At 41.4% G+C, this 26,091-nt stretch overlaps 1 protein-coding gene and 1 pseudogene across 1 annotated transcript; one reads left to right on the top strand and one right to left on the bottom strand.

The window, feature by feature from the left end:
• The first annotated feature begins 1,724 nt into the window (after window positions 1-1,724).
• On the top strand, window positions 1,725-16,793 carry ZNF582 (zinc finger protein 582). The gene is given in 6 exon segments (XM_037818841.1): window positions 1,725-1,812; window positions 3,260-3,345; window positions 4,569-4,695; window positions 4,968-5,066; window positions 14,353-15,560; window positions 15,563-16,793. Coding segments are annotated over 5 exon segments (1,530 nt in total). The 5' UTR covers window positions 1,725-1,812; window positions 3,260-3,336; the 3' UTR covers window positions 15,650-16,793.
• Window positions 12,359-13,284, bottom strand: LOC119521804 (annotated as a pseudogene).
• Window positions 16,794-26,091: the final 9,298 nt, after the last annotated feature.

Raw genomic sequence — 26,091 nt, 5'->3', positions numbered from 1 at the left:
GGAATCAGATCTTCTAAAAAGTCATTTGTGAAATGGAAACAGTTCTCCAAATAACAGAGAAATAATTTAATAGACTTCTTTTACACTCAAGGTAAAATTCTCAGAATTGAAGTGGCCATTTCATCAATTTCTAAATTCTTCTGCAGAAAATTAACAATTCTGAAAACGTAGAAATAGTGCGATAGAAAGCTACCCGGGAAGAAGGCTGACTTCGCACCAGGTTGGTCTCTTCCTCTCTCACACACGTGCACACGCGCGCACGCACACACACACCGACAGTGGGGCGTCAGAGGGAAACGAGAGCTAGTCATCCCTTCCCAGGGTCAGTGAATGTAGAAAAGATCATTACTTCTTGCAGCTCCCCTCTGTTCTCAAGCTCATAACACTGTCCTGTACCATGAATAAGGGCAAGCAGGACAAATTTACAACTCCGTCTCCTTGAGCTGTAGGTTCACAGCATGAAATTCAACCATCCTTGCTGAAAAGTTGTCTCTTAATATCAGGACTCAGAAACACCTAAGTTCTGAGTCCTTTGATTTTATTACATGCTTCTATTTGATCGTCAGCACAAAGCTGCAAGCCCAGCATTTCATGCTTCCTTTTATGAATCAAAAAACTAAGATCAGTAAAAACCAGTAGGACCAGTAAATTGCCAAGAAGGTATTTGCACCCCCAGCTGTCTGACTCTAAAATGAGTGCTCTTTCCACCACATTACTGTGCCCGCAAGGGAAGTGCTGCCTTAAAGAGCAATGCAGGTTGGAAACAGCATCTTCAGGGACAGAAGCGTTAGGTTTGCATCATTCTGCTTTCACAAGAGGCAGCAACATTTTACACCCATTAACTCGTTTCGTCCTTTCAACAGCGCAAGGAGGTAGGTGCCATCATCACCCTCGTTTTCAAATGAGGAAACTGAGGCAAACTGTACGGAAGCCCAGACGACCCAGCTCCAGAGTCCACACTCCAAACTGCCAAACCATAGAGGTCACCGTCCGAGGGAAACAGGACCAAATCAAGAGACGGGAACTCGGGACTCTGGGCCTGCCCGGGGGACGAACGGTGCCACGTGGGGCAGCGTGGACCCAGCCTGACCGGCACCCAGGGCACGCGCGCCCCGTGGGCAGCGCAGCACCCTGCGCGGGTGTGTGCAGTTCGGGCTTCCCCGCACTTCCCCGCACTTTCCCGCCCAAGTCCCCGAAGCAGAGGAGGACGGCGGTTTGGGACTCGGCTGAGACGCCACCCCATAACCGGAACCCCCTTGCCATCTTATTTAAAACTTTAATTTTGCATTCTCCTTGATTATAAGCCTACATTGATTTCGACACAGAAATGAAGTTTTCAATTAGTTACCAGGTAAACTCGAAGGCTTTTTCTCCCTCCACACATTCAGGTGGGATGGCTGCCCCACAGCAGGGGTGACTTTACATCCGAGAAGCATTTTCACAAACACTTTCACAAACAACTAACTGTGCTCCGAAATCAAGTTCAAACGTGTGCTGTCACACACAGTTCGCGGGTCATAACCAGCCCCGTCTCACAGCGCCACGAGAACCAGCGCCCGCGGCGCACGGCCATTCACGCCCTCGCTCACCCGCCCACCCGAAACCCGACGGCCACGACCCGGGCGCCCAGAGACTACATTTCCCAGAAGACAACGCGACGCCGGCCCAATCGCGAGGCCGCGCCGGCGGTGCGTTGTGCGTCTGCGCCATCTTCCGGTTCCCGGCGGCAAGTCCGCCGGCCTCGAGGAGCCACTGCACCCCGGGCTGCGGGGAGCGCGGTCGCGGCGGGACTTGGACCCAACGAGGCGGCAGGTGAGCGGTTCCGGAGCTTGCGAGGCGCTCCGGGGCCCGTGCGGGGGCTGGCGCTGCAGCCGAGCCGGCCTCGGGCCTGGGGAGAACCGGGATGTCTAGCCTCAGCGTCGCTCCGCGGCTTTCAGGCCCTGGACTACATATCCCGTCGGCCTCCGCGGTGCGTTCCCGCTGGCGCCCCCTTTCTGCGTCCCGTGGACCCCTCAGGCGCTTGTTCGGATCTCTAACTCCCTGAGAATGTAGGCGGACGGTTTGCATGCATTTGCATGCGTGCTTTTTTTTTTTTTTTTCAATCTAGGACCAAGTCTTGTAAGACCCCAAAAGACTTAGAACTACCAGTACGGAAGCAGAGACTTGGAAACGTTTTAGATGATCTTGTTCAAAATCCTTGTGCCAACAGTGGGGCAATGGTTGAGTAAATCACCTGCTATCCATGAAACGGAATATTACACAGCTAATACAAATAATGCTTATAAATGTGGTCATAATAAGGAAAATTACCGAATGTTATGCAACACATGTAATTATTTCATTTAAACATTAATTAGAATTAAATATTTGTAATGCCCCAGGCTCTGTCCTAAGTTCCTTTACAAAATACTACTTATTGATGAACTCAAGAAGGGGTTAAGTGACATTACTTTTAATATTAGGATGTTTTCCATTTTTGCCGTTGTTAGCCCACGTGTCACTGAGGGATTGGTTTGACTTCTTTTTGCTGAATTTTCTCACATTGTACAAAGGCTTCATTTGTGATTATCTTTTCTCCTCAATTAATGTTGCCCAACATTATTTTTGATAGTTGCTTGGCATTTCATTATATGATTGTGCTAAAAATGATTCCACCACTTGCCCACTTGTGGACAGTGGTGTAGTAACTTTTGGTTCTATTCTTTAGCGGATATTTTTGTGCATGCAGCTTTGTGCATTGCATCCCCATTCCATTTGTTGACTCAAGGCAGGGTCCACACAGTGATATCCAAGAAGGCTTAAATGGGGCACTGGGGCCCTTTAAGAGTTTGGAGGTTGGGAAAACAGCCAGGGAGACTTCTGAAGGTGTTGACTTTGGGCATGGGAGTTAAACAGCCTAATTCTCTGGAGACTTGATCCAGGGCGTGGCCTGTGCAGATCAGGCAGGCCCTCTGTGCTCCCTGGCCTGAGGACAGTATTCCTGTCCTCGAGCACCAAGGCGGCCTCTACTAAGCCTGCATCAGCAACAAGGTAGAATCTCTGGGTACTTTGGGGAAATGGGATAGAAGAAGACCACTGATTCCTGGTCTCCTTGCAGGAGCTAAAGCTTGGTTTCCTGGGGTTGGATGAAGACCAGAATTTGTCCTGACTCCCTCTAATTTGTGGTGGTGGGGGACAAAGGGATATGAGTTGTAACTTTGGCATTCTGGGAGCTGCAAGGCAATCCTGGCCTCTCATTTTTGCTCTTTCCTCTCCCCAGCTCTGCCACATCAGGAGTCGGTCCCCCAAGATAGGAACCAGGAAGAGGACTCGTCAGCTCTTAAAATTCTGAAAGTCATGTCCCTTGTGAGTTTTAAAATCATGTAAATATTTGCTTTCCTTTTCCTGAAACTTCTCATTGGGGTGCCATTTCAGGAATCTGGTTCTCAGAAGCTCCCATTTTAAGGAGGAAAAGGACCAGGCAGCTAATACCCTCTCCAAGTTCCATGTGCCCCCTTCTCTCTGACCATCACCCATGGATTCATTCTGTACATTTGCATCTCCTGATGGCTTGATGGGGCAGAAATCCATTTCTTTGGAGGAAACTGAGAGCTTCCCTTGTAGGAGCTGAGGTATCATGAGATGGAGATACGTATCTATGACAGATCACACATGGGAGGTGTTCCTGGTTGGTCTTAATTTCAGTGTGTAGTAAGATCTGATTTGGGGAGGTTTGAAGATTGGGTGTGTGACTTGGGCTTATCTAGGATTCCAAGAGAGATTAGATGCCAGATTAAGGTCCATTTTGAGGTTGAACAGAGTATTTGAATCTGGACTCATCTCCACCAGCTTCCTTCAGCTCAAGAACAAGGAGAGTGCAGAGCTGGGGCTGGTGGATGATAGCAAGTGAGAAGATCAGTTAGATGAATGAACTATTCGGAGTCTGGATGGTCAGAGCTTGGAAGAGCCTTAGAAATCTGATCCAGCTGCTGGATGCAAAATAAGAGAACAGTTGAGTCATTCTTCTCACTTAGTAAAAAAGAATACAGTCAATAAAAGTGATCTTTATTCAAATTTTTTCTCATAAGGAAAAATGTTGTAATCTGTTTTGACATCATGTCTCCAAGACATTCTCAATGTAATGAAAATCCTAATTTTTAAGATAGAAATTTTATGTAATATTTGGGGAAAGTCCATCAAAATTTCTTTTCTTGTTATTATTCCCTAAAGGTAGAAATGATAGGTCTGAAATTGAGACTTTATTCCGTGCCAAGCACAGGGTGGGCAACGTGCTTTATTATACCGTTTCTTAGAACTGGGAAAACTCCCTTAGGTGGATTTAAGTTTTTGTCCCAGAACTGCATGCAAGAGCTTTTGGTTTTTAATAAAAAGGAATGTTCAAGAATATTTGGACATTGTGTTTTACTCATGCCTATTTCCTTCTTAACACCCACTCACACCAGGGGCCTCCCGCCCCAGCCTTCTTGTTTACCACCCACCCTTCCCTCAAAGACCTCACCTGTCTCCTCTCATCTCATTGTGAAACTTTTCTTTGAAATATACATAAGTATACATGGTTTTTGTTCCAGGGGTCAGTGCTGTTCAGCGATGTGGCGGTAGTCTTCTCCCAAGAAGAATGGGAAGAGCTGGTACCTGCTCAGAAGGCTTTGTACAGGGACGTGATGCTGGAGACGTTCAGCAATCTGGTCTCCCTGGGTGAGGTGAACTGGCTTTTCAGTTGGAGATTACCCTCAGCGATGTCCGTTCCTTCCTTGTCAACTTCTGGGGGCCTTTCAGTTTCCTGAGTGGTTGGTCGTTTTTGAGTGGTTAAAGGGCAGCTCCATCAGCTGATGCCCCGTCTTTCCCAGCCCCAGGCGACCTTCACACAAACCTTCCTGCATCTCTCCCCTGCTCGGTGACCAGGTTCTGGATCTGAGTTCTGCGGCCCCCACACCATAACCAGGATGCATGTTTTTTCTCATATCCAGGGGTTGCCATTTCCAAACCCGATGTGATCGCCTTCCTGGAGCAAGGAGAAGAGCCCTGGACGGTGGAGAGGGGTGCAGCACCAGGAGGTCCAGGCCCAGGTGAGTGAGGCATCAGTGGGAAGGGGAAGCCACTGCAGGTAACAGTCCAGGCCGTTGGGAAGAAGCAGGACCTCTGAGTCAGAAAATTTTCCCTCAGAGTTCAGGTCTCAGTCGCCATCTTCCTCAGCTTGTCATCGGCAGTTGACAGAGGTGATTGCTCCTTTCTTCCTGAAACCTTTCGGTATATTTAGTTCATCACTACCTTTGGGTTCTCTGTTTACCTCATTAAACACTCCCCAGCCTCCTTTGGTGGCTGTTCCTCATCCTCTGTAAACGTCGAAGCACTCAGTGCACGGGCCTCAGCCTCTTCTTTTCTGTTTATTTCCGTTCTCCGCGGGTCTTCTCTTTTATGCTACAAATATCGTTCAAACCTGCACTGTCCAATACAGGTTCACTAGCCACATGTGGCCATTTAAATTTAAGTTAATTAAAATTAAATAAATTTAAAAACTCAGTACCTCATTTGCACTTGGTACATTTTAAAAGCTCTGTAGCCACGTTGTGGCTAGTGGCTGCTGTTTTAGACAGCACAGATACAAAACATTTCCATCACCACAGTTGAACAACACAAATCAGTATCTTTACCTTTAGCTTCTCCCTTAAACTCCAGATCTCTATATCCATCTGCCTTCCTAGCATCTCCACTTGGACATTCATCAGGCATCTCGAACTTGATGCATCTGGAAAGACTGGCCAGGGGACTTGGCCTGGAGCCCACTCCATGGCCTGTCACCTCCAGCCTCACTGTAAATAGTTTATACAAAGTCAGGTTATCCATGTTGCAAACACAGATCCACCAAACTATGGTTCTCAACCCTCCAATTTATATATTTACTTTGTACATTATAAAATAGAATTTTGTCATGCTTTTCACTTATCTGATGCAAATTTTCATATCCGACATTTTATTTCTAGGTTTCTTGGGATGAGGGATCAGGAAGGGAAAGACTAAGAAAAGAGGTACATCAGGAGAGTCAGACTGTAAATCAACATTATACACACTAGTCAAATATCTTTTTAATTTAAAAATCACTGTCATCAAAAGGCAATATATGTAAATATATGTACAAGAAAATAATGTCCCCTCCCTAAAACTGATATTATTCCATGATAGATTTTTATAGAAACCAGTACGTATACCCATATATATGACATATGCATATGTATATATCTATATATAATATAGATAGATATATTTCACAATCTATTCTTTTATCCATTGGGTATGTTTTTAGAATTAAAAGATGTTATTACCATAGCAGTCTAAACATTGTACTATTAGGGAATTGTGCTGAGAAATGGTTCAGTGATTTGCTCATTATGACTATTACAAAGATAACTGTTTACATTAGCAGTAAAGAATCCTGATATCGAAAGAGACGTGTCCATACCAACACTGAGATGGCTGCGTGCTCTTAGAGTATTCATGTGCCGGCTCTCTTACAGCTCTCCCACTGGTGGGTCAAGTCAGCTTCCTTCGGTTTTCTCCACACTTCCCTGAGTCTTGCTTTAGGGGCATGCATCCTTGCGTTTCTACAACTTCAAGACATGCTTCATATTTATATCCTTATTGTTCTCTGTGTGCTGTTCAGAAGGACTTTTTGTCTTAATGCCTTTCCCACCACAGAAGTCGCAGTAGTCTCTCAAACCAACATCAGTGACAGTGCAGTGAGCGGCTGCTCCTCATCATCCAGTCGGGTTGCTCCGTCATCGTCTGTTCCATTAAGACTATTGGTCCATCGTGTGTGGACTTCAGAAGTTAATAAGTGGTGCCACACCTGCTCCCCACGTGTCAAAATACTTAATGTCTTAATACGGCTGCTTCTTTCCATTTGCCAAGGCAACACTCCCGCCCACCTCTCAGCCATGTTGCTCACCTCTCCAGCCTCCCTGCTCCCGCCACCCCCACTCAGTTGTCTCCTTCCTCCTAGGCTCTGTTTCACTTTTCAAGGAGCTGCCTAACTATTTTCCACAGAAGCTGCACCATTTTACATCCCCACCAGCAATGTACCAGAGTTCTAATTTCTCCACATCCTTGCCAACACTTATTTTCCATTTTTAAAAAATTATATCCATCCTAGTAGGTATGAAGTGGTATGTCATTATGAGCTGTTTTTTTTTTTTTTTTAAAGTTTTAATTCTGAAATACTTTCAAACTCACAGAACAGTTATAAAAATAATACAGACTACATACAGAGAAATCCAACACGCCCTTATCCCCCCAGATACACAGATCCACCCATTTTAACATTTTGCCACATTTGCTGTAAGATTTTATCTGTCTATCAGTTGGTGAATCCATCTGTCTGTCTGTCCTTCTGTCTGTCTGTCAATCCATGTTCTGAACACTTGAATGTAGGTTGTATACATCATGTTCCTTGAACCCTTAATACTGCCATGGACATTGCCTAAGAACAAGGATATTCACTTATGTAACAACCTTAAGTGCAGTTATCCAAGTCAAGAATTTTAACATTGATACAAAGCTTACCATCTATTCCATTTTTTTTCTTATATCCCAATAATGTCCTTTTGAGCCTTCCTCTTCTCCCTTGTTAGGTCCTGCATCGTGTTTTATTACCTTTAATTGTCATTGTCTCTAGTTGCTCTTTTTTCCTTTTTATTATGGGAACATACATACAACGTAAAATTTCCTGTCTTAACCACTCGCAAGCATACCATTAAGTGGGATTCATCGCATTCATTATGTTGCAGTGCCCTCCCCACCTTCCATTACTAAAACTGTCCCATCTCCCCAAACAGAAATCCTACACCCATTTTGCAGTAATTCCCCATTCCCCCTACCTCCTACTACTAGTAACCTGTACTCTAATTTCTGTCTATATGAGCTTGCATATTCTCTGATATTTTCTTTGTAGTTACTACGGTGCTTAAATTTAGCACCCTGAATCTATAACAGTTTCATTTTCTTTGATACCAACTTCACTTCAATAATATACACAATGTTTTTATACTCCTCCAGCCCTCCCACCTTTATATAGTTCTTTTCACAAATTGCATGTTTATTCATTATGAGTTCAAAACCACTGACTTCTCATTACATTTTATGGATTTGGCTTTTAGATCCTACAGGAAGTAAAAAGTGGAGTTACAAATCAAAAATACAATAGTACTGGCATTTATATTTACCTATGTTGTTACCCTTCCTGGAGATCTTTATTTCTTTTATCAATCTATTGTCTAGTGTCCTTTCCTTTCAACCTGCAGAACTCTCTTTAACATCTCTTGTAGGGCTGGTCAGGGGTGACAACCCCCCAGCTTTTGTTTATCTTGGAATGTCTTAGTAACTCCCTCATTTTTGAAAGACAGTTTTGCCAGGTACAGAATTCTTGGTTCTCTTTTTCAACACTGTTTCTTATTTTATTCATATTATAACCCATTATCAATATTTATCACAGTGTGCATACTTTTCCAAATTTAGCCAGTGAGAACCCTTTCAAACCAGTCCTGGGTCCCATTGGATACATCCCCATAATTTTTTTTTTAATAGGCACATTTTATTTTTTTTTAATTTTAACAATTCAGATAAAAGTCAGCTAGTTAACATAAATGCAGATAATTTACCACCATGTACATAAATGGTCAAAAGATCCAACTCTTAAGAAGTTGACTGTTTAGCTACAACTGATCAGTCATAATTTAATATGCATGGGTACATATTCAAAATGTTTAACACACACAAAGTAATTGAAATTAGAATTTTCAGTTTATAAAAGTAGCAGCATAAAAGTCAATGTATAGATTAACGGCAGATATAAGGGTTTGATGGAGAAGAGATTCAAGGTGGCAGGAAGTTAGTATGTTGTTTTAACTACTTTTTTTTTCCTGTTTTGCTCTCCCATTACATTTTAAAAATAACATATCATCCAAGATGCATAGATTATGATCCCAGCCTCTTCCCAGTAAAAGGAATGAGATAATGGGGGACTGGAGGTGGAGGGAGAATGGAAAGGATAATTTTTCCAACAGGAAGATAGGAGTTTTGTTAATGGATTCCCCAAGAATTCCTTAGAACATGGTGTTTTAAATATTAAAAATCCTTGCAATTCAAATGATTCAGAAATATCTATATTCTTAGGAATAGTAAAGTCATGATCACTATTGAAGGAGCAAAAGGATGAATTATTTTATTTATCAGCTCAAAAGAGATCCCCGTTGTACTAACAGACTGAGCAGAAGAGCCTGTAGAGAGCTTAGCACTGGGCGTGAACAGTGCTGAAAAAGTTAGAGGTAGACTAATTTCTAGCATTTAAACCTGTCAAATTCAAATCAGCGTTCTTAGTAATTAAAAATGAATCAAAAAGTGATGTAATGTTGATACTCTAGTAAAAGATTAACCATCCATTATTTTTTATAGCCCAAACTCTTGATCCTAGTAAAAATAATGCTGTTCCATAGTTCCATTAGGTCTCTTAAGAGACAAAAGGCAGGATTATGTAATCTAATGGTATTTCCTCATGGTTTCGAAGTTAAAAATCAATTCCTTGTGAGTCCCATCTAGTGAAGTTGGTTCTGCAGTTATATACCCACTGGGAGGTAAGAGAAGGCTTTGGTGATGAAGTTTTTTATAAAGTACTTTATGGTGTCTCAGTCACAGAGTTGATAATTCTCAGATTTGGATTCTGAATCTCAGGCAACTGTTTCCTTGAGCTAACAGATATGAGTTCCATCTGCTGCCCTGTTAAGAGTATTGCAGGATCTTCTTTAAGTATCTACTATTTTGACCTGAACAAGTTCAGTTCAGTTTCTGGAAGGAGTCTGTCCTAGAAGTACCTGCCAGCCTGAAGGGTGCTGACTGCCTGACTGCCTTTATACCAGAAATACAAACAATCATCCAATCAAAAAGCAGATGAAAACAAAACAAAAAACCTTTCTAATGTGTTGAATATGATTTTTTTCCCCTTTTTAAACATTTGAATCAATTTTTAAATCACTCCAACAAAATATTTTGGAGACAAACTTTATTTAAAACTTTTATATATAGCTTTTGGGTTGTTGTCTTTCAATTATTACTGTCATATATAACGTAAACTTCTGCAGGTTGTGCTTTGGAAAAAACACGTAATTAAAAACAAACTTCATTGCTCCCTTCTGGTTGTTGCACAAAGAAACAAAATCAAAGACACTAAGATCTCTTTTTCTTCCAGCATATACATATACTCACTTATAAGTAATAGTTGGATATAGTGCACTGAGGGTCAACCTAGGTTTTACTTGCTTCATACAAACAGGATGGGAATACATGTTCATCTTTGAGGGACGCTTGTTATAAAGGTGCTACACTAAACATGTTCCTTAGCTACTAGTTTTCATATCATTCCTAATCGTTTGTTGATTTCTGTACTCATTAAGATTAGAGAAAGTCCTATCCTACACTCAGTCTTCACAAGGCAAGTGACACTGTATTAGGCAGTATAATGGCAAATATAAATGCAAATACTAGATTGAGACTTTCTCTATAGATTTATTTAAAATCCCTGTTTTTATGTTTCAGTATGTTCCTCACAATAAATTCCAAAGCTGAAATTTGATCATAAAAGGTAATTAAGAATCCCAAGCCCAGAGAGACTAAACTTACCCTTAGTCTTCCAAATATTTTGGAATATTTTTAATTTCAATCAGAGCACCTCAGAATCATCCAATAACTGTTTACTACAATAAATTTGAAAAGTGGGAGAATTTAAAAGGATACTTTGTTTCATTGCTGACAGCAGAGAAACCCTGCAAGGACATACTGCAATTTTCAGTAATATAGGGGCACTATAGTAACGTTATATTAAAGATGTCCAAAACAACCCATTGAAAATCCAGAAGAGCGCTCTGAACGCTGTTTCTGCCTAATACGGGACCAATGGTTTTTAAGAAAAATCTCAACATGGAATTCTCTAACTCTCTCGTTCCCTAAAAAGGTCACAAAGTACATTTCATAAAGAGTCATTCTTAAGATAAAGACATTGTACAAAATGCAAGTTCACATACACTGAAATGAATACCACTCTGCAGTTTAATTGTACATGTTTAGACACCAGTATAGCAACATCTGTATTAACAGAATTACAGTGACATCTTCTTTAGGGCCACTGTGAACATGATGTGTACTTGAAGTATTAAAAGGTACCATTGAACTCAATAGCAGTATTTGCTCAATGTATTAACTTGCATTAACTTGAATCTTCCTATAATTTACCACTGAGGAAATTCAGGCAGAATAAATTTCTTGTTGAAAGTACTTTGTTCATTTACAAAACTATAATTCAGTTAAAATCACTAACTGCTGACTCAGCAGAAGGCCTCTTCTATGTTTATATATGCTGGCCAGATGATACTATTGAGGAAACTTGTAAGGGCAAAATTGAAAATTACCATGTTCTCTATGAAATATCTGTAATTTATACAGATCTGCTGGAAATAATTCAAAGATTCAAATGCTTAAATGGGAAAGCACTTTGGAGTAAAATTCAGAAGTGGTCAATTTTTGCCCCTTGAAGTAAATGACAGGTAGGTATGATAAGTGGGTGATAATTCAGGTTCATAACTAATAAATCACTGAAAAGACAGTTGCATTCTAGCCGTCTTCATGTACCATAAAGTTAGAGAAGACGTAAGGACATGGTCAAGTCATGGAAATGGCCAAGAAGCAACATTTGTTTATTTTGTCTCAAACTATTTACCTTTTTTTCATGCATGTCTTTATTTTATTACTCATCTACCCATACACTGGATAAAGGGAGAGTCTCAGATTATTTACACTTCAGCTTAATCTGTTAACTAGCAATTTAAATGTCCATATTATGCTAAACATTGAGTACCTGTTAGAAGTGGAAACAAATATTTTATTGCTAAGAATATACAAGATTTTTAGACAAGTTCACTGATTGTCCAAACCAGCAAATACTAATACCAAATAAGTGACTTTAAAATACTGTGCCAAGTCCTGTCAGAGAAATGTGAGATTATTATTGAGCATCTCATTATTATTGCTATTTTGTAATTTTATGACAAATTGAACAGAAACCAGAAGGTAGTGACTGACACTACTATTAGGGGATTGTTATAGTACAGTATATAATTAGAAATGCATTTGATTGCAAGAGTGAGAAAGTGCTCATGAAATAACAGTACACTCTCCCGTACATCAATAGAACTCAACTGTGTCAGGTAGAACATGGTTGAGAAAATGCCATCTTGGTCTTTTCATGGGATCACTTTAATTCCTACAAACGAAATTCCATTTAGGCATACTTACATGTTCCCAAACTATTTTTCTTCTGTCACCATGCTGGCTTTGATATTCCATGGCCCACTATACTCTCTTGGTGTTCCTTCTTTGTAGGCTGCCAAACAGATGGTGCTAACCATTGACTAGGTAGACCTGTGCTTAGAATCTGTCTTACCAGGTGAGCGTTAGGTCATGGTAAGGAGACTAATAGGTTTCTTCTTGAGCAACCAAAGTTATTGTCTGAAAAGAAGATCTATATTTTGTTCCCTCTTTGTGTAGTCTTGTTCTTACAACTTCATGTAGATATACAAGTTTTTGAAGTAGCAGCAGCTAGCATCATTTCTGTTAAGGTTGATGCTTCTTTCTCACTCATCATCTTCCATATTTGAAGCAGTCTTGTATCCCAGTAATTTTTGCTTAAAACTTTCACAAATAACAAAATGATTAAGTCTCGGATATGCATATGAAGCAGACATTCCCCTATAAAATCCTCTAAGTCTCTCTGACTGATACACTTTATGAACACATTCAGAACCACCCAATCACTTTCTATGGTTCCATGCATCGAGCTGTAACCAAGTCTTGATAAGGAAGTGGGTTGGTTGCTGTGACTGCAGTAAAACCTACCACGGCAGACAAAAGCATGTGTATCTAGCGAGAATCAGGATCAAATACAATATTCATTTTTCCCTTGTAGTTTGAATAAGCAGCAAAGTATGTTGTTTTGGAAAGGGCCACACCCATTAAATTTGGGCTAATCCTCTAAACAAGGAACAAAGCCCTTCTTTATCCAAGATCACCTTTAGGCAATGGAAAGGTCCAGGAGAGAGTACTCAGCTAAACGTCAAAGATAAGAAGCATCACAGAAGACGACTCTTGCCATGTTTTTACACCTTCCAGTGGATGTGTAAGAGTGGCTCCCACTCTACCATCACATCCCCTGGCAAAAAGATGCACCATCATGGCCCTCTGGCTCATTCTCTCTCTTGCCTGTCCTCTGAGTGCTGAGGTGGGATGCAGATCCAGCCATGCTTCCCTATCAATTTTTAAAATCCACTTTATTGCATATAATTCATATAAAAAATGCACTATTTTAAGTGTAATATTTTGATGAGTGTTGACAAATTTATACACCCATTAAACCACCACCATAATCAAAATGAGGACATTTCTATCACCCTGAAAAGTTCCCTTGTGCTTCTTCTGAGACAATTCCACATACCCCCAGATCCAGGAAACCCATGGGTTGCTTTCTGTCACTCTAAGTTACATTTACATTTTCTAGAGTTTCATAGAAACATCCATTAGAAAAATGTTTCAGGTGTGATTCTGATCTGTGCTAACATTTTAGAATTATTCTTTTTTTTTTTTATCATCATTTTATTGAGATATATTCACATACCACGCAGTCATACAAAACAAATCGTACTTTCGATTGTTTACAGTACCATTACATAGTTGTACATTCATCACCTAAATCAATCCCTGACACCTTCATTAGCACACACACAAAAATAACAAGAATAATAATTAGAGTGAAAAAGAGCAATTGAAGTAAAAAAGAACACTGGGTACCTTTGTCTGTTTGTTTCCTTCCCCTATTTTTCTACTCATCCATCCACAAACTAGACAAAGTGGAGTGTGGTCCTTATGGCTTTCCCAATCCCATTGTCACCCCTCATAAACTACATTTTTATACAACTGTCTTCGAGATTCATGGGTTCTGGGTTGTAGTTTGATAGTTTCAGGTATCCACCACCAGCTACCCCAATTCTTTGGAACCTAAAAAGGGTTGTCTAAAGTGTGCGTAAGAGTGCCCACCAGAGTGACCTCTCGGCTCCTTTTGTAGAATTATTCTTATAACCCTTCTCTATCTCCTCCATCTCATTTGTAGCATTTCCTCTTTCCCTCTTCTCTTAGCCCATTCTAATAACCACATTAAAGAGCTTATAGGCATTGAGTCTATACCTTCCACTTTTCTATAAATGTTCCATTTTTCTGGGGAAAAAAAAAACATACTTGCTTTTTTTTTTTGTTCTCTTTCAGTATTAGAATCTGGGTATGATACCGAGGTACCATCTCCAAAGCAGCATTTTTATGAAGTGGCATCACCTCAGTGGGAGATAATGGAAAGCCTTGCAAGCTATGATCTTGAGTGCTCAAGATTACAAGATGACTGGGAATGCAGAGGGCAGTCTGACAGACAACAGAGGAATCCAGATGAACATTTTAGTCAAATGATCATCAGTCATGAAGAAATTCCTGCTTTTGGCCAGCAAACATCCGTTACATTTTATCAGAAAATTCATACTGAAGAAAAACCCTATGGATATAATGAATGCAGAAAAGACTTCTGGCAAGAGGAATTCCTTAATAATCATCAAGGAATTCACAGTAGCGAGAAACCCTATAAATGTAAGGAATGTGGTAAGGCCTTTAAATATGGCTCACGACTGATTCAACATGAGAATATTCATTCTGGTAAGAAACCCTATGAATGTAATGAATGTGGAAAGGCCTTCAATTCTGGTTCAAATTTCATACAACATCAGAGGGTTCATACTGGTGAGAAACCCTATGAATGTAAGGATTGTGCAAAAGCTTTCAGTCGAAGCTCACAACTGATTGAACATCAGCGAATTCATACTGGTGAGAAGCCCTATCAATGTAAGGAATGTGGCAAGGCCTTCAATCGGTTCTCACATCTTAAGGTACATTATAGAATTCATACAGGTGAAAAACCCTACGCATGTAAGGAATGTGGGAAGACCTTTAGTCATCGGTCTCAGTTGATTCAACATCAGACTATTCATACTGGCAAGAAACTCTATGAATGTAAGGAATGTGGGAAAGCCTTTAATCAAGGCTCAACTCTTATTCGACATCAAAGAATTCATACTGGCGAGAAGCCATATGAATGTAAGGTATGTGGGAAGACCTTTAGGGTGAGCTCACAACTTAAGCAACATCAGAGGATTCACACTGGGGAGAAACCCTACCAATGTAAGGTATGTGGTAGGGCCTTCAAAAGGGTCTCACATCTTACAGTACATTATAGAATTCATACAGGTGAGAAGCCATATGAATGTAAGGAGTGTGGGAAAGCCTTTAGTCACTGCTCACAACTGATTCAACACCAAGTAGTTCACAGTGAGGGAAAGCCCTATGAACTTAAGGAATGTGGGAGAATCTTAAGTCATGATTCAATTCTTCAGCATAAGAGAATACAGAATGGAGAAACACAAGTGAATATAATAAATGTGGAAAAGCCTTCCATCAGCACTTATCCCTTATTACTCATCAGAGAATTTATGTTGGCAAGCAACCATGTGAATGGAAGTAATGGAAAAAGCCCTTTATCTTAAGCTAATCACAACTTACTTCTACATCTTGGAGAAAGACTTGAATGCAAGTGTGAATGCTTTTATTCAGAATTTATCCTAGAACCTGAGCCAGTAAATTCATATCAAAGGAGAATTTTAAGGATGTAAATTTCTTAGTGCATGATTGTCAAAGTGGGGAAAGGTTGGGAAAAAAATTTTCTACAAGAGTTTACAGAATCACACATTTTCTAACCAGTGAAATAACTTCAACAAAAAACAAGAGCCAAATGTGTTAGTTTTCTTGGAAATTAAAATAAAAATAGACAAGTTACTCTTGGGCTAACAAGGAAATAAACTATGCAGTTACCATAGATGGTAATGAAAAGATAAAGAGTTTTACAAAGCTATAGGATATGATAAAAGCTGTACTTTGAGTAATTTTTATAGCCCTTAAAGGCATGTATGTGTGTGTGTGTGTGTGTGTGTGTGTGTGTGTGTATATGAAAGTAGAAAAACTATGCTCAAATACACTGAATGTACTATTCAAGAAGCCAGAAAAGAGAATGCCAAACACCCAGGCAATGAAAGAACATATTAATAAAAATAAGAACAGAAAATGATGAAATAGAAAATGGTCATCTTATAGTAATTGCAGTTTCATTTCTTCCTAATCCAAGAGTAATCTAATTTTATAAAATTTTCTTAATTTCCAAGTTGTTAAAATTTTGGATGATCTTTTTATCATTTCTTCTGTCACAGACAAATATTGGTTGCCTACCAACAGCTGTACACACCTCCCCATCTTACTGGCAGTGTCTGTGTCTTGCCTTAGAATTGGAAGGTGTCAGGTGCTAATTTTCCAGCTTCCGTGCAGCTCGGGTTGGCCGTATGTCCTAGTGTTGGCCAGTGAGATCTTCTGGGACTTCTGAGAGAGATTTTTCTCATTTAGAAGAGACATATATTGGGAGGACTCCCTCTCCTCTCACTTCTGCTTTTAAACATTTAACTGTGAGAACACGCTGTGGTCATCTTGGAAGAGGAGAAAAACAGGGACATCAGAGAAGCTGATCCAAAGCCCTGACAACACTGCGCTACTTGGCCACTTCTGGAACTGCCTCTTCTTTGATGCCTGGTATGTAAAAAAAATAAATCTCGATTGCTGAAGTTACTTTTAGTTGGATATTTTGTAAACTTGCAACCAAATGCATCCTAAATGATATAACTTCATATTTTATTAGGATTGGTAAATGTGCGTTGAAAGTATCTACTTTTTAGAATTTGGTGTGTGTGTGTGTGTGTGTGTGCGTAAGTACAGGACTGATTTTTGTAGATGTTCTATGAACACTGGAAAGAGAATATATATTCTATTTTAGTATACACAAATTTTAAATTATTAAGTTAACCCTGTGAGTTATAAACATAAAATTCTCCATGTTCTTATATAATTTTATATACTGGGTTGGAATTTCCTAGTATTGAAAATTTTTTTTTACCAAAATCTTCTTGAATTTCCAGAGATTTTTGCTTTTTAATTTGTTGTTTGACCTATAAAGATATATGACTTAACCCTTCTTTATGAATCATGCCTTTTATCATTACATATATTCCCTCTTTGCCTAGTACAGGGGTTGCCAAACTGATTCTGGCCTGCTGCTTCTTTTATCAGTAAAGTTTTATTAGGATTCAGTCACGCTAATTTGTTTATGTATTGCCTATGACTGATTTTACAACACAAGAGCCAAGTTGAGCAGTTGCAACACAGACTGTATGGCCCACTGTGGTGGCTTGAACCCCAGAAAAAAACATGTTCTTAATCTTAATCCATTGGTGTGAAACCATTGTAAGTAAGATCTTTTGACGAGATTACCTCATTAAGGCACAACCCAACAGAATAAGATTACTGGAGTCCTTTATAAGCAGAGTGAAAGTTAGATGGAGAGGAAGCCACAGGCAGCAGCCAGAAGCTGAAGTCAACAGGACCCAGAAGAGAAAGAAGGCGGCATTGCCATGAGAAAGAAAAGCCAAGGGACCCAAAGATTGCTGGCCAGTCAGAAAACACTCATCCCAGGAGGAAGCAAGCCTTCTAGCCTCAGAAACCATGAGACAATAAATACCTGTTGTTAAGTCAACTTTATGTTATTTGTTTTAGCAGATAGGAAACCAAAGCAGTTTTGGGTTTGGGAAAATGGGATGCTGCTATGACAAATACCTAAAAATGTGGAAATGGCTTTGTGATTGGGTATGGGTGGAGGCTAGAAGAATTGTGAGGTGTTTGGTAGAAAAAGCCTAGAATGTTGTTAGAAATATGGACGCTAAAAGTACTTACAGTGAGGCCTTAGAAATGATGAATGTGTTGTTGGAAATTGGAAGAAAGTTGATCATTGTTATAAGAGTGGCAGAGACGTTTGCAAAAGTGTGTTCTGATGTTGAATTGAAAGTTTAACTTGAAAGTGATGAACTTGGATATTTAGCTAGGAGATTGCCTTGCTCAGGGCAGATGTGGCCTGGGTTATCCTCGCACCTTATACTACAATGAAAAAGGAAACAGATAAGCTGAGCACTGAACTGTTAAGCACAAGGACACCAGAAATTGATGGTTTGGAAAATTCTGAGCCTTTCCAGATACTGTGCTCTGAGATTAGGGCCAGAAGTGGCTCTCTCAGGAACCTCCCTGAGCTTTTGGGAAGTGAGTCTCCGGAGGACAGGGTTCCACCGGAGGGTGTGGATCCAGCCAGCCATTTCGCAGCGCCCAGAACAGACGGAACAACCGCGTGCCACTGGTACCGAAACTCACGGAGAAAAGTCGGGTTCTAGGTGACCAAGACGAGAAGGCGAAGAGGCGCCGGACTACACCTCCTGCAGCCACTGCGGCCGAGGTCCAATCATCGCCCGACTCTGTCCTCCGGGCCTTTGTCAGGCCTGGCCGCGGCTTTTCCAACGCCGAACTACACCTCCCGGAAGGAAATGCGGCTCCGGCCAATCATCGGTGGCCCGGGACGCCCCTTGGTCCGTCACGCCCACCGGGGAACCGGATGCGGACAGACTTGGCACGGACCGAGACCAGCCTGCCCGCGTCGGGTGAACCCCGAGCGCCCCGGCTTTCTAAGCGGGGGCCTGTGCGCGCCGGAAACCGCGGGTGCGGCCTCTGGGTCCTTCCGGTGCGGACTACATTTCCCAGAGGCCGTTGCGGCGGGTGCGCCTCCACGCCGAGTCTCGTGCCGGGTGGCGTCGCGGGATTGTCCTCTTAGGAGGGAGGCCCGAAGGGAGGCGTCCGAAGGGGGTGCTCATGCGCAGTCAGCTGGGTCAGGGATGCGGGAATAGGTCTGTGAGGCATGGAGAGTATTCCCGAGGCCAGGTGCCTTCCCACTGCGCTTTCGAAGTTGGCTGACTCTGGTCTACATTTGCCAGAGGCCACAGTGGCCGGCCGCGAACCCCTCCAAGCTTGTGTTCCTTTTTCGCATCAGCGTGATTGTCACCTCTTCAGGACGAGATGGCGGCTGGGGCAGTTCGCTCAGGCCTGGTCTGGGCTGCGGCCAGTCCGGGAGGAGTCCGAAAGGGAGGACCCTGAGGCGCATTTTGGCGGAAGAAGTCCCTGTGCCCACGCACTTCCTTACCGCGTTGCCGTCCTCACTGCTTCCGGGTTACGTTTCCCAGAGACCGCCGCGGCGGGGCGCGTGACCAGTTTCACGTCGTTCTGGGACGTCGTGCTTCCTCCGCTGGGACTCCAGGGAACTGCTGAAGTATTTGACTGATTTTTGGAAGCGGTGGTTTGGCTTTATGAAGGTGGAACTAGACAGCTTCCTCTGAGCTACCTCTGAAGCGTCATCTTCCTGATCTCTCACTCATGCTCCTGAGGACCTTCCTGTATCAGTGTCCTCAGAATTTGGGGGTAGCAACAGCATGACAAAGTCCCACTCATTTTCCCATATGCAGGGCTTGGCGGTTCTAAGCCAAATATGAATTGTTTGCTGGAGCAAGGAAGAAGCCATTGCTTGTGAAGAGACAGCAGCCCAGGTGAGTGAGAAAGGGGGAAGCCATTATGGGGGTGGGGGTGGGGGAGCTCTTCTGTTTGGCGACAAGTCAGAACCTTTCAGAGGTTATTTCCTAGACTCTTTCCCCAGAGTTCTACAGAAAAAAATAGGTTTCTTCCACAGGAGATCTCAAAGTGACCTTACTTTGTTTCTTAGGAGTCAGGCAAAGCTGCTTTACCAAAATACAAAATACAGTAGCTTGAACAGTATAGAAGTTTATTTCCAAGTATCAGTCCAGAACATCTGGTTGAAGACTTTGCCCTCTTCAACATGTGGCCTCCCCCCAGTGGGTCTTGGACAAGGGTTTCCTTTTTCCCAGGCAGACATGGCAGCCCTCACTTATGCTCATATCCTTTGGGCCAGAAACTAGTCACATTGTCACATCAACCTGTATGGGAGGCTGGGAAATTTAATCTTTATCAGAGTAGCCATGTGCCCAGTTAGCAGTCTCTATCTGTGGAAAAAGGACAAATGATATTCAGGACAACGAGCAGTTTGCCACAGTCCATCCCTCTGGCCATCCTAATATTCCTGTATACCCTTCTTTGGACACAGAACATACTTATCCTTTTTCCTAAGGAGAGAAGACAAAATCCCATCCAGTTGGCGGATTAGCTGAAAATCCAGGATCTTGGGATGGGTGATGGGAAGTCCTCTCCATCAGTTTTGGATGTGGGTTCTTCATGGCCCAGTGGAAAAGTATTTGTTCTCTGCCCCCTGCTGACTTCATACACAGTATTCAGTGGGAGAATAGGAACAGAATAGACAGAAAAGCTCCTGTTTGGAAGAGGGGACACTAGCAAACACAGCAGTTATTCTATAACAGTGATAAGATTCTGCCAAGGAATTACAAAATTCCTTGCCGTGACAGTAGAGTAAGTTCCTTAGTTTCTAATGTCAGTGTTACTCTCCAGGGCCACAAGTGAAGTTGGTAGGAGAGAGTATACCCCCTGGGGGACTGCACAGCTTTTGGTGCCGAGTCCCAAATGGTACAGATTTGAGACTGTGGGTGTTTCTTTAACTTTGAACAGCCACAGGCTTTTGTAGACCAGCTGAATAATTTCTTTGGCAGTAGGATTTAGTAAGCTTTTTGTGGGTTTGCCTCATGTCAGTTCAATGTGGAAATAATTATTGTGTGATCTTAGTGAAGATTCATAATTTCTCTAACCTACAATTGCTTCATCTTTGAGTTTTTAAAATAAATATAATTTTATTGAAAAATATTCACATACTATACAATCATCCAATGTGTAGTTCACAGTTTCATCATATAGTTGTGCATTCAACACAGCAATTTTTGAACATTTTCATTACTCTAAAAAATAAAAATGAAAATAAGAATAAAAATAAAAGAGAACACTCAAAACCTCCCATACCCTCCCTCTCTCCCTCATTTACTTTTTTAAAATTTTGTTTTAATTGAAATATAGTCATATACCATACAATCATCCAGGGTGTAAAACATTTGTTCACAGTATCATCATATAATTGTGCATTCATCACCACAATTTTTTAACATTTTCATTACTCCAAAAAATAAGAATAAAAATAAAAGTAAAAAGAACACCCAAAATGTCCCATACCCCCCTTCTCCATATTATTCATTTCCTTTTTGTCCCCATTTTTCTACTCATTTGTCCATACACTGAGTAAAGGGAGCATGAGCCATAAGGTTTTCACAATCACACAGTCACACCATATAAGCTATATAGTTATACCCTTGCCTTCAAGAATTAAGGATCCTGGATTGCAGTTCAACAGTTTCAGATATTTCCTTCTAACTATTCTAATAAACTAAAAACTAAAAGGGGATATATATATATATAAAGCATAAGAGTTACCTCCAAAATGATTTCTCAACTCCATTTGAAATCCCTCAGCCACTGAAACTTTATTTTGTTTCAACTCTCTTTCCCTTTTTGGTCCAAAAGCCTTTCTTAATCACATAATACAGGGTCCAGACTCATCCTGGGGAAGGGGTCACATTCCACATTACCAGGGAGATATATACCCCTGGGAGTCATGTCCCATGAAGGGGGTAGCCTAGTGAGTTTTCCTGCCAGGTTGGCTTAGAGAGAGAGGCCACATCTGAGCAACAAAAGAGGCCCTCTGGGGGTAACTCTTAGGCACAATATTGAGTAGGCTTAGCCTCTCTTTTGCAGCAATAAGCTTCACAAGGGCATGCCCCAAGATCGAGAGCTTGGCTCACCAAGCTGGTAGCCCAAAATGTTCATGAGAATATCAGGAATTCCCCAGCTGGGGGCAAGTTCAGTATTTCCACATTTTCCCACAGTCCCTCAAGGGGGCTTTGCAAACACTTTTTATTCTCTGCCCAAATTCCTCAGGGTTGTATCAGGGCTTTATGCAACCTTTGCAAACCAATAAGATCTCACTTCCAGTCAAGCTCCATGCAATCTTGGCATTTGAGTAAACTGACCATACAAGTCAAATTATACAGTGTGTGTGCCAGTTTGAATGTATTATGTTCCCCCAAACACCATTATCTTTGATGTAATCTTGTGTGGGCAGATGTATCAGTTTTGATTAGATTGTGATTCTTTGAGTGTTTCAATAGAGATGTGCCCCACCTAACTGTAGGTGGTAACTCTGAAGAGATATATTTCCATGGAGGTGTGGCCCCACCCATTCAGGGTGGGCCTTGATCAGTGGAGCCATAGGGCAGAGGGAACTCAGTGCAGCTGTGAGTGATGTTTTGAAGAGGAGCTACGGCCAAGAGGGACACTTTGAAGAAAGCACAGGAGCTGCAGATGAGAGACAGTTTGACGACAGCTGTTTAAAGCAGACTGTTGCTCCGGAGAAGCTGAGAGAGGACAAATACCCCAAGTGCAACTAAGAGTGACATTTTGAGGAACTGCAGCCTAGAGAGGAATGTCCTGGGAGAAAGCCATTGTGAAACCAGAACTTTGGAGCAGACACCAGCCACATGCCTTCCCAGCTAACAGAGGTTTTCCAGATGCCATTGGCCATTCTTCAGTGAAAGTACCCGATTGCTGATGTGTTACCTTGGACACTTTATGGCCTTAAGACTGTAACTGTGTAACCAAATAAACCCCCTTTATAAAAGTCAGTCCATTTCTGGTGTTTTGCATTCTGGCAGCATTAACAAACTAGAACAGTGTGCTACAAAAACAGATTCTGCACCATATAATCATCTTTCTTTGGTCCCACACAGAAGCCAAAGTTTTAAAACACTGTTAATATCATCCTCTACCCTTTAGTGTGATCTTCCCCAATCTCAACCAAGTCCATTTCATTCATATCTCCAATTAAAGTCTGATCTCCTTTTCAGCCTCTTTAACTGTTGATTCATGGGACAATGCCAATACTCATGGCTGCCAAACTCTGGATCTGAGTCCTAGGTGCTGTACAGACATCTGAAGCTCCAGGGACTGACCACATCACACACAAACAGCTCAGAATCTCAAGATTTAGAAATAACTGTTCCAACTCATGAATAAATGTGACTGCTGTAAGAGCTTACAATCTAGGAACCTTTACATAAGCCTTCCCCTTATAATCCATGCTCCCAGATTCAAGTCTCAGAGTTTACACATTAGTCCGTATTAGTGAGGCATTATAATGTTTGTCTTTTCATTTCTGGCTCATTTCACTCAACCTACTTGTCCATATGGTCCATTCACTTCATTGCATACCTCACAACTTCATTCCTTCTTGCTGCTCCCTCAGGCAAAAACATTCCTACATTTGTACATTTAATTACACTCATTGACCACTCTAGGTTTCACTAAATTATATAGTCCCAGTCTTTATCTTCTTTCTTTCCTTCTGTTGTCCTGCATGTCCCTAACCTTCCTCTTTGAAATGTACTCATAATCATCTTTGTTCAGTGTACTTACAGTATTGTGTTGCCGTCACCCAGTATTGTGCTATCCATTTCTGGATGTATACAATTAATCCAGTTGAATATTCTGTACTCCTTCAGCATCAAATGCCCAATCTCTACCCTCTTTCTATCTCCTGATACCTTCATTTCTACACTCTTCTCCAAAACCTGTCTCTCTTGTCTCTTCTTGTCTGTAGCATTCCTTTTAGTATTTCTTGTAAAGGAGGTTTCCTGTTCATGAATTCTCTCATTGTCTGTTTATCTTTAAATATTTAAACTCTTGCTTATTTTCTCTCATTGTCTGTTTATCTTTAAATATTTTAAACTCTCCCTTATTTTTGAAGGACAGTTTTGCCAGATATAGGATTGGCAGTTTTTCTCTTTCAGTCTCTTGAATATATCATTCCACTTCTTTCTCGCCTCCATGATTTCTGCTGAGATCTACACTTAATCTTCTCAAGCTTCCCTTGTATGTGATGGATTGCTTTTCTCTTGCTGCTTTCAGAATTCTCTCTTTGTCTTTGACATTTGAAAATCTGATTAGGAAGTGTCTTGGAGTAAGTCTGTTTGGATCAATTTTGTTTGGGGTATGCTGCACTTCTTGGACCTATAATTTTACGTCTTTAATAAAACTTGGGAAATTTTCATTGATTATTTCTTCTATTATTCTTTCTTCCCCTTTCCCCTTCTCTTCTCCTTCTGGGACACCTATAACATGTATATTCATGTGCTTCATGTTGTCATTCAGTTTCCTGAGACCCTGCTCATTTTTTTCCCACTCTTTTCCCTATGTGTTCTTCAGTGTGTAGGATTTCAGATGCTCTGTCCTCTAGTTCACTAATCCTCCTGTCTGCTTATCCAAGTCTCCTGCTGTATGTCTCCATTTTGTTTTTCATATCTTTTATTGTGCTTTTACTCCTAGAAGTTCTGCCATTTGTTTTTTCAAGTTTACTATTCTTCTTTATGGTCACCCAGTGTTTTCTTTATATCCTTCATCTCTTTTGTAACATTTTCTTTCAACTCATTGATTTGATTTAGAAGATTTGTTTGAACATCTTTAATTTGTTCTCTGAATTCCTGAATCTCAGTTGAGGTATTATTTTGTTCCTTTGGGCCATATCTTTGTGTTTCCTGGTGTGGCTCATGATTTTTTTGCTGTCTAGGCATCTTATTTTCTTGATTAGTTTATTTTGGAGGTTGTTTTCCCTATTATATCTAGGGTTTTCTTGTTGGTTGTCTTTGATCGCTATCTTGTTTCTGCTTCTCTCACTGGACAGTCTCAGATTGGCTCTGCCCCCCAGTCTTCCCCCAGAAATCAGGCACCCATCATGGCCTGCCACAGGGATGAGAGGTAGGCACTGGATCCCCCAGCAAGTTCACTATGTGTGGAATATGAATCTGCTGGCTTCCAGTGGTGCTTTGTTTTCTGCTAGCCAGCTGGACCGGGGTTTGTTTTAGAACCCTGCTTTAACAGTTGGGTCTTCCATATTACTCATCCTAAACAGGGCCGAGTTTACATACGGGGCATGTAGACCAGTTCCCGTGGCCCTAAGGAAGGGTCTGGAGCATCTTTTTCAGTGTTTTAATTCCCATGAACCTTCTGTACTGTCCAGCAGATGGCACTGTTTGGTAATTTAATCGTCCTCAGAGGCTACTTTGCTTCCAAGCACAGGCTGTGTCTACACAAGTGAGCTGAAACTGCAGGCTTTCTTTACCCTCACTTTGCCAGCCAAAATCTGGCTTCATGTGGGGCTCCACCTGTGGCAAAGTACTCCTTAAGCTGACCTAGTACTCCAGCCACCCCCAAGGCAAGGAAACAGCTGCCGGCTGCTGCTTCCCTCAAGGGTGGGGTAAGGGCTTTCAGAGCCAAGGCTGGAAACACAGTCTCTGCCCACTTTTTCTCAGTCTATTTGTCCCTCACTGACCTGGGCCTTGCAATGTCCTCCCCTGTCCCCTGGGTCTTAAATCGGTGGGGGTATGTCTCACTGCTGTGAGAGATTTTATAGACTGTGTCCCTAGTGGGAGGGGTTCTGTCTGCTGATTCTGTGCCTTCCCCACACTGAGACCGAGTGAGAGGAGGGGAGAGGACCAGCTGGTCTGGGACAGAAGATTCCTACCTGATATTTCTTCTCTTTTTCAATATGGCATTTGCAGGGTCCTTCTTCAGTCTATATCCTCCTCCAGTCTATATTCTCCTCTAGAGTTTCAAATAATTCAGAATTGTCCTTTTTTGTTGTTGAATCTCTGAAGAGAAGTTTTTAGTAGCAGTTTACGTTGCCATGTTGATGACATTTCCCTCTTGAATTGAATATATTTCTCCATCTTTAGTTTGCATACTCTTACTCATTTCTCAAAAAGTACCCAAGGGCTTGTTCTGGAACAAGATAATTATGCCTACTTTGTATACTTTGGTTCAATTGCCTTCACCAGTAAAATAAGGGAGAAAAAAGGAAAAGATACCTGATCAGAACAGAAGTTAAAACGTCTTTAGCCACAGTTGAAAAGATTGGGTAAGCAAAATATGCCAGCAGAATTGACAAGTTAATTAGCATCTCTAAACTTTGCA

Source organism: Choloepus didactylus, chromosome 27 (assembly GCF_015220235.1).
Source record: "Choloepus didactylus isolate mChoDid1 chromosome 27, mChoDid1.pri, whole genome shotgun sequence".
Taxonomy (NCBI): domain Eukaryota; kingdom Metazoa; phylum Chordata; class Mammalia; order Pilosa; family Megalonychidae; genus Choloepus; species Choloepus didactylus.
This window is presented reverse-complemented; position numbering and strand designations above follow the sequence as displayed.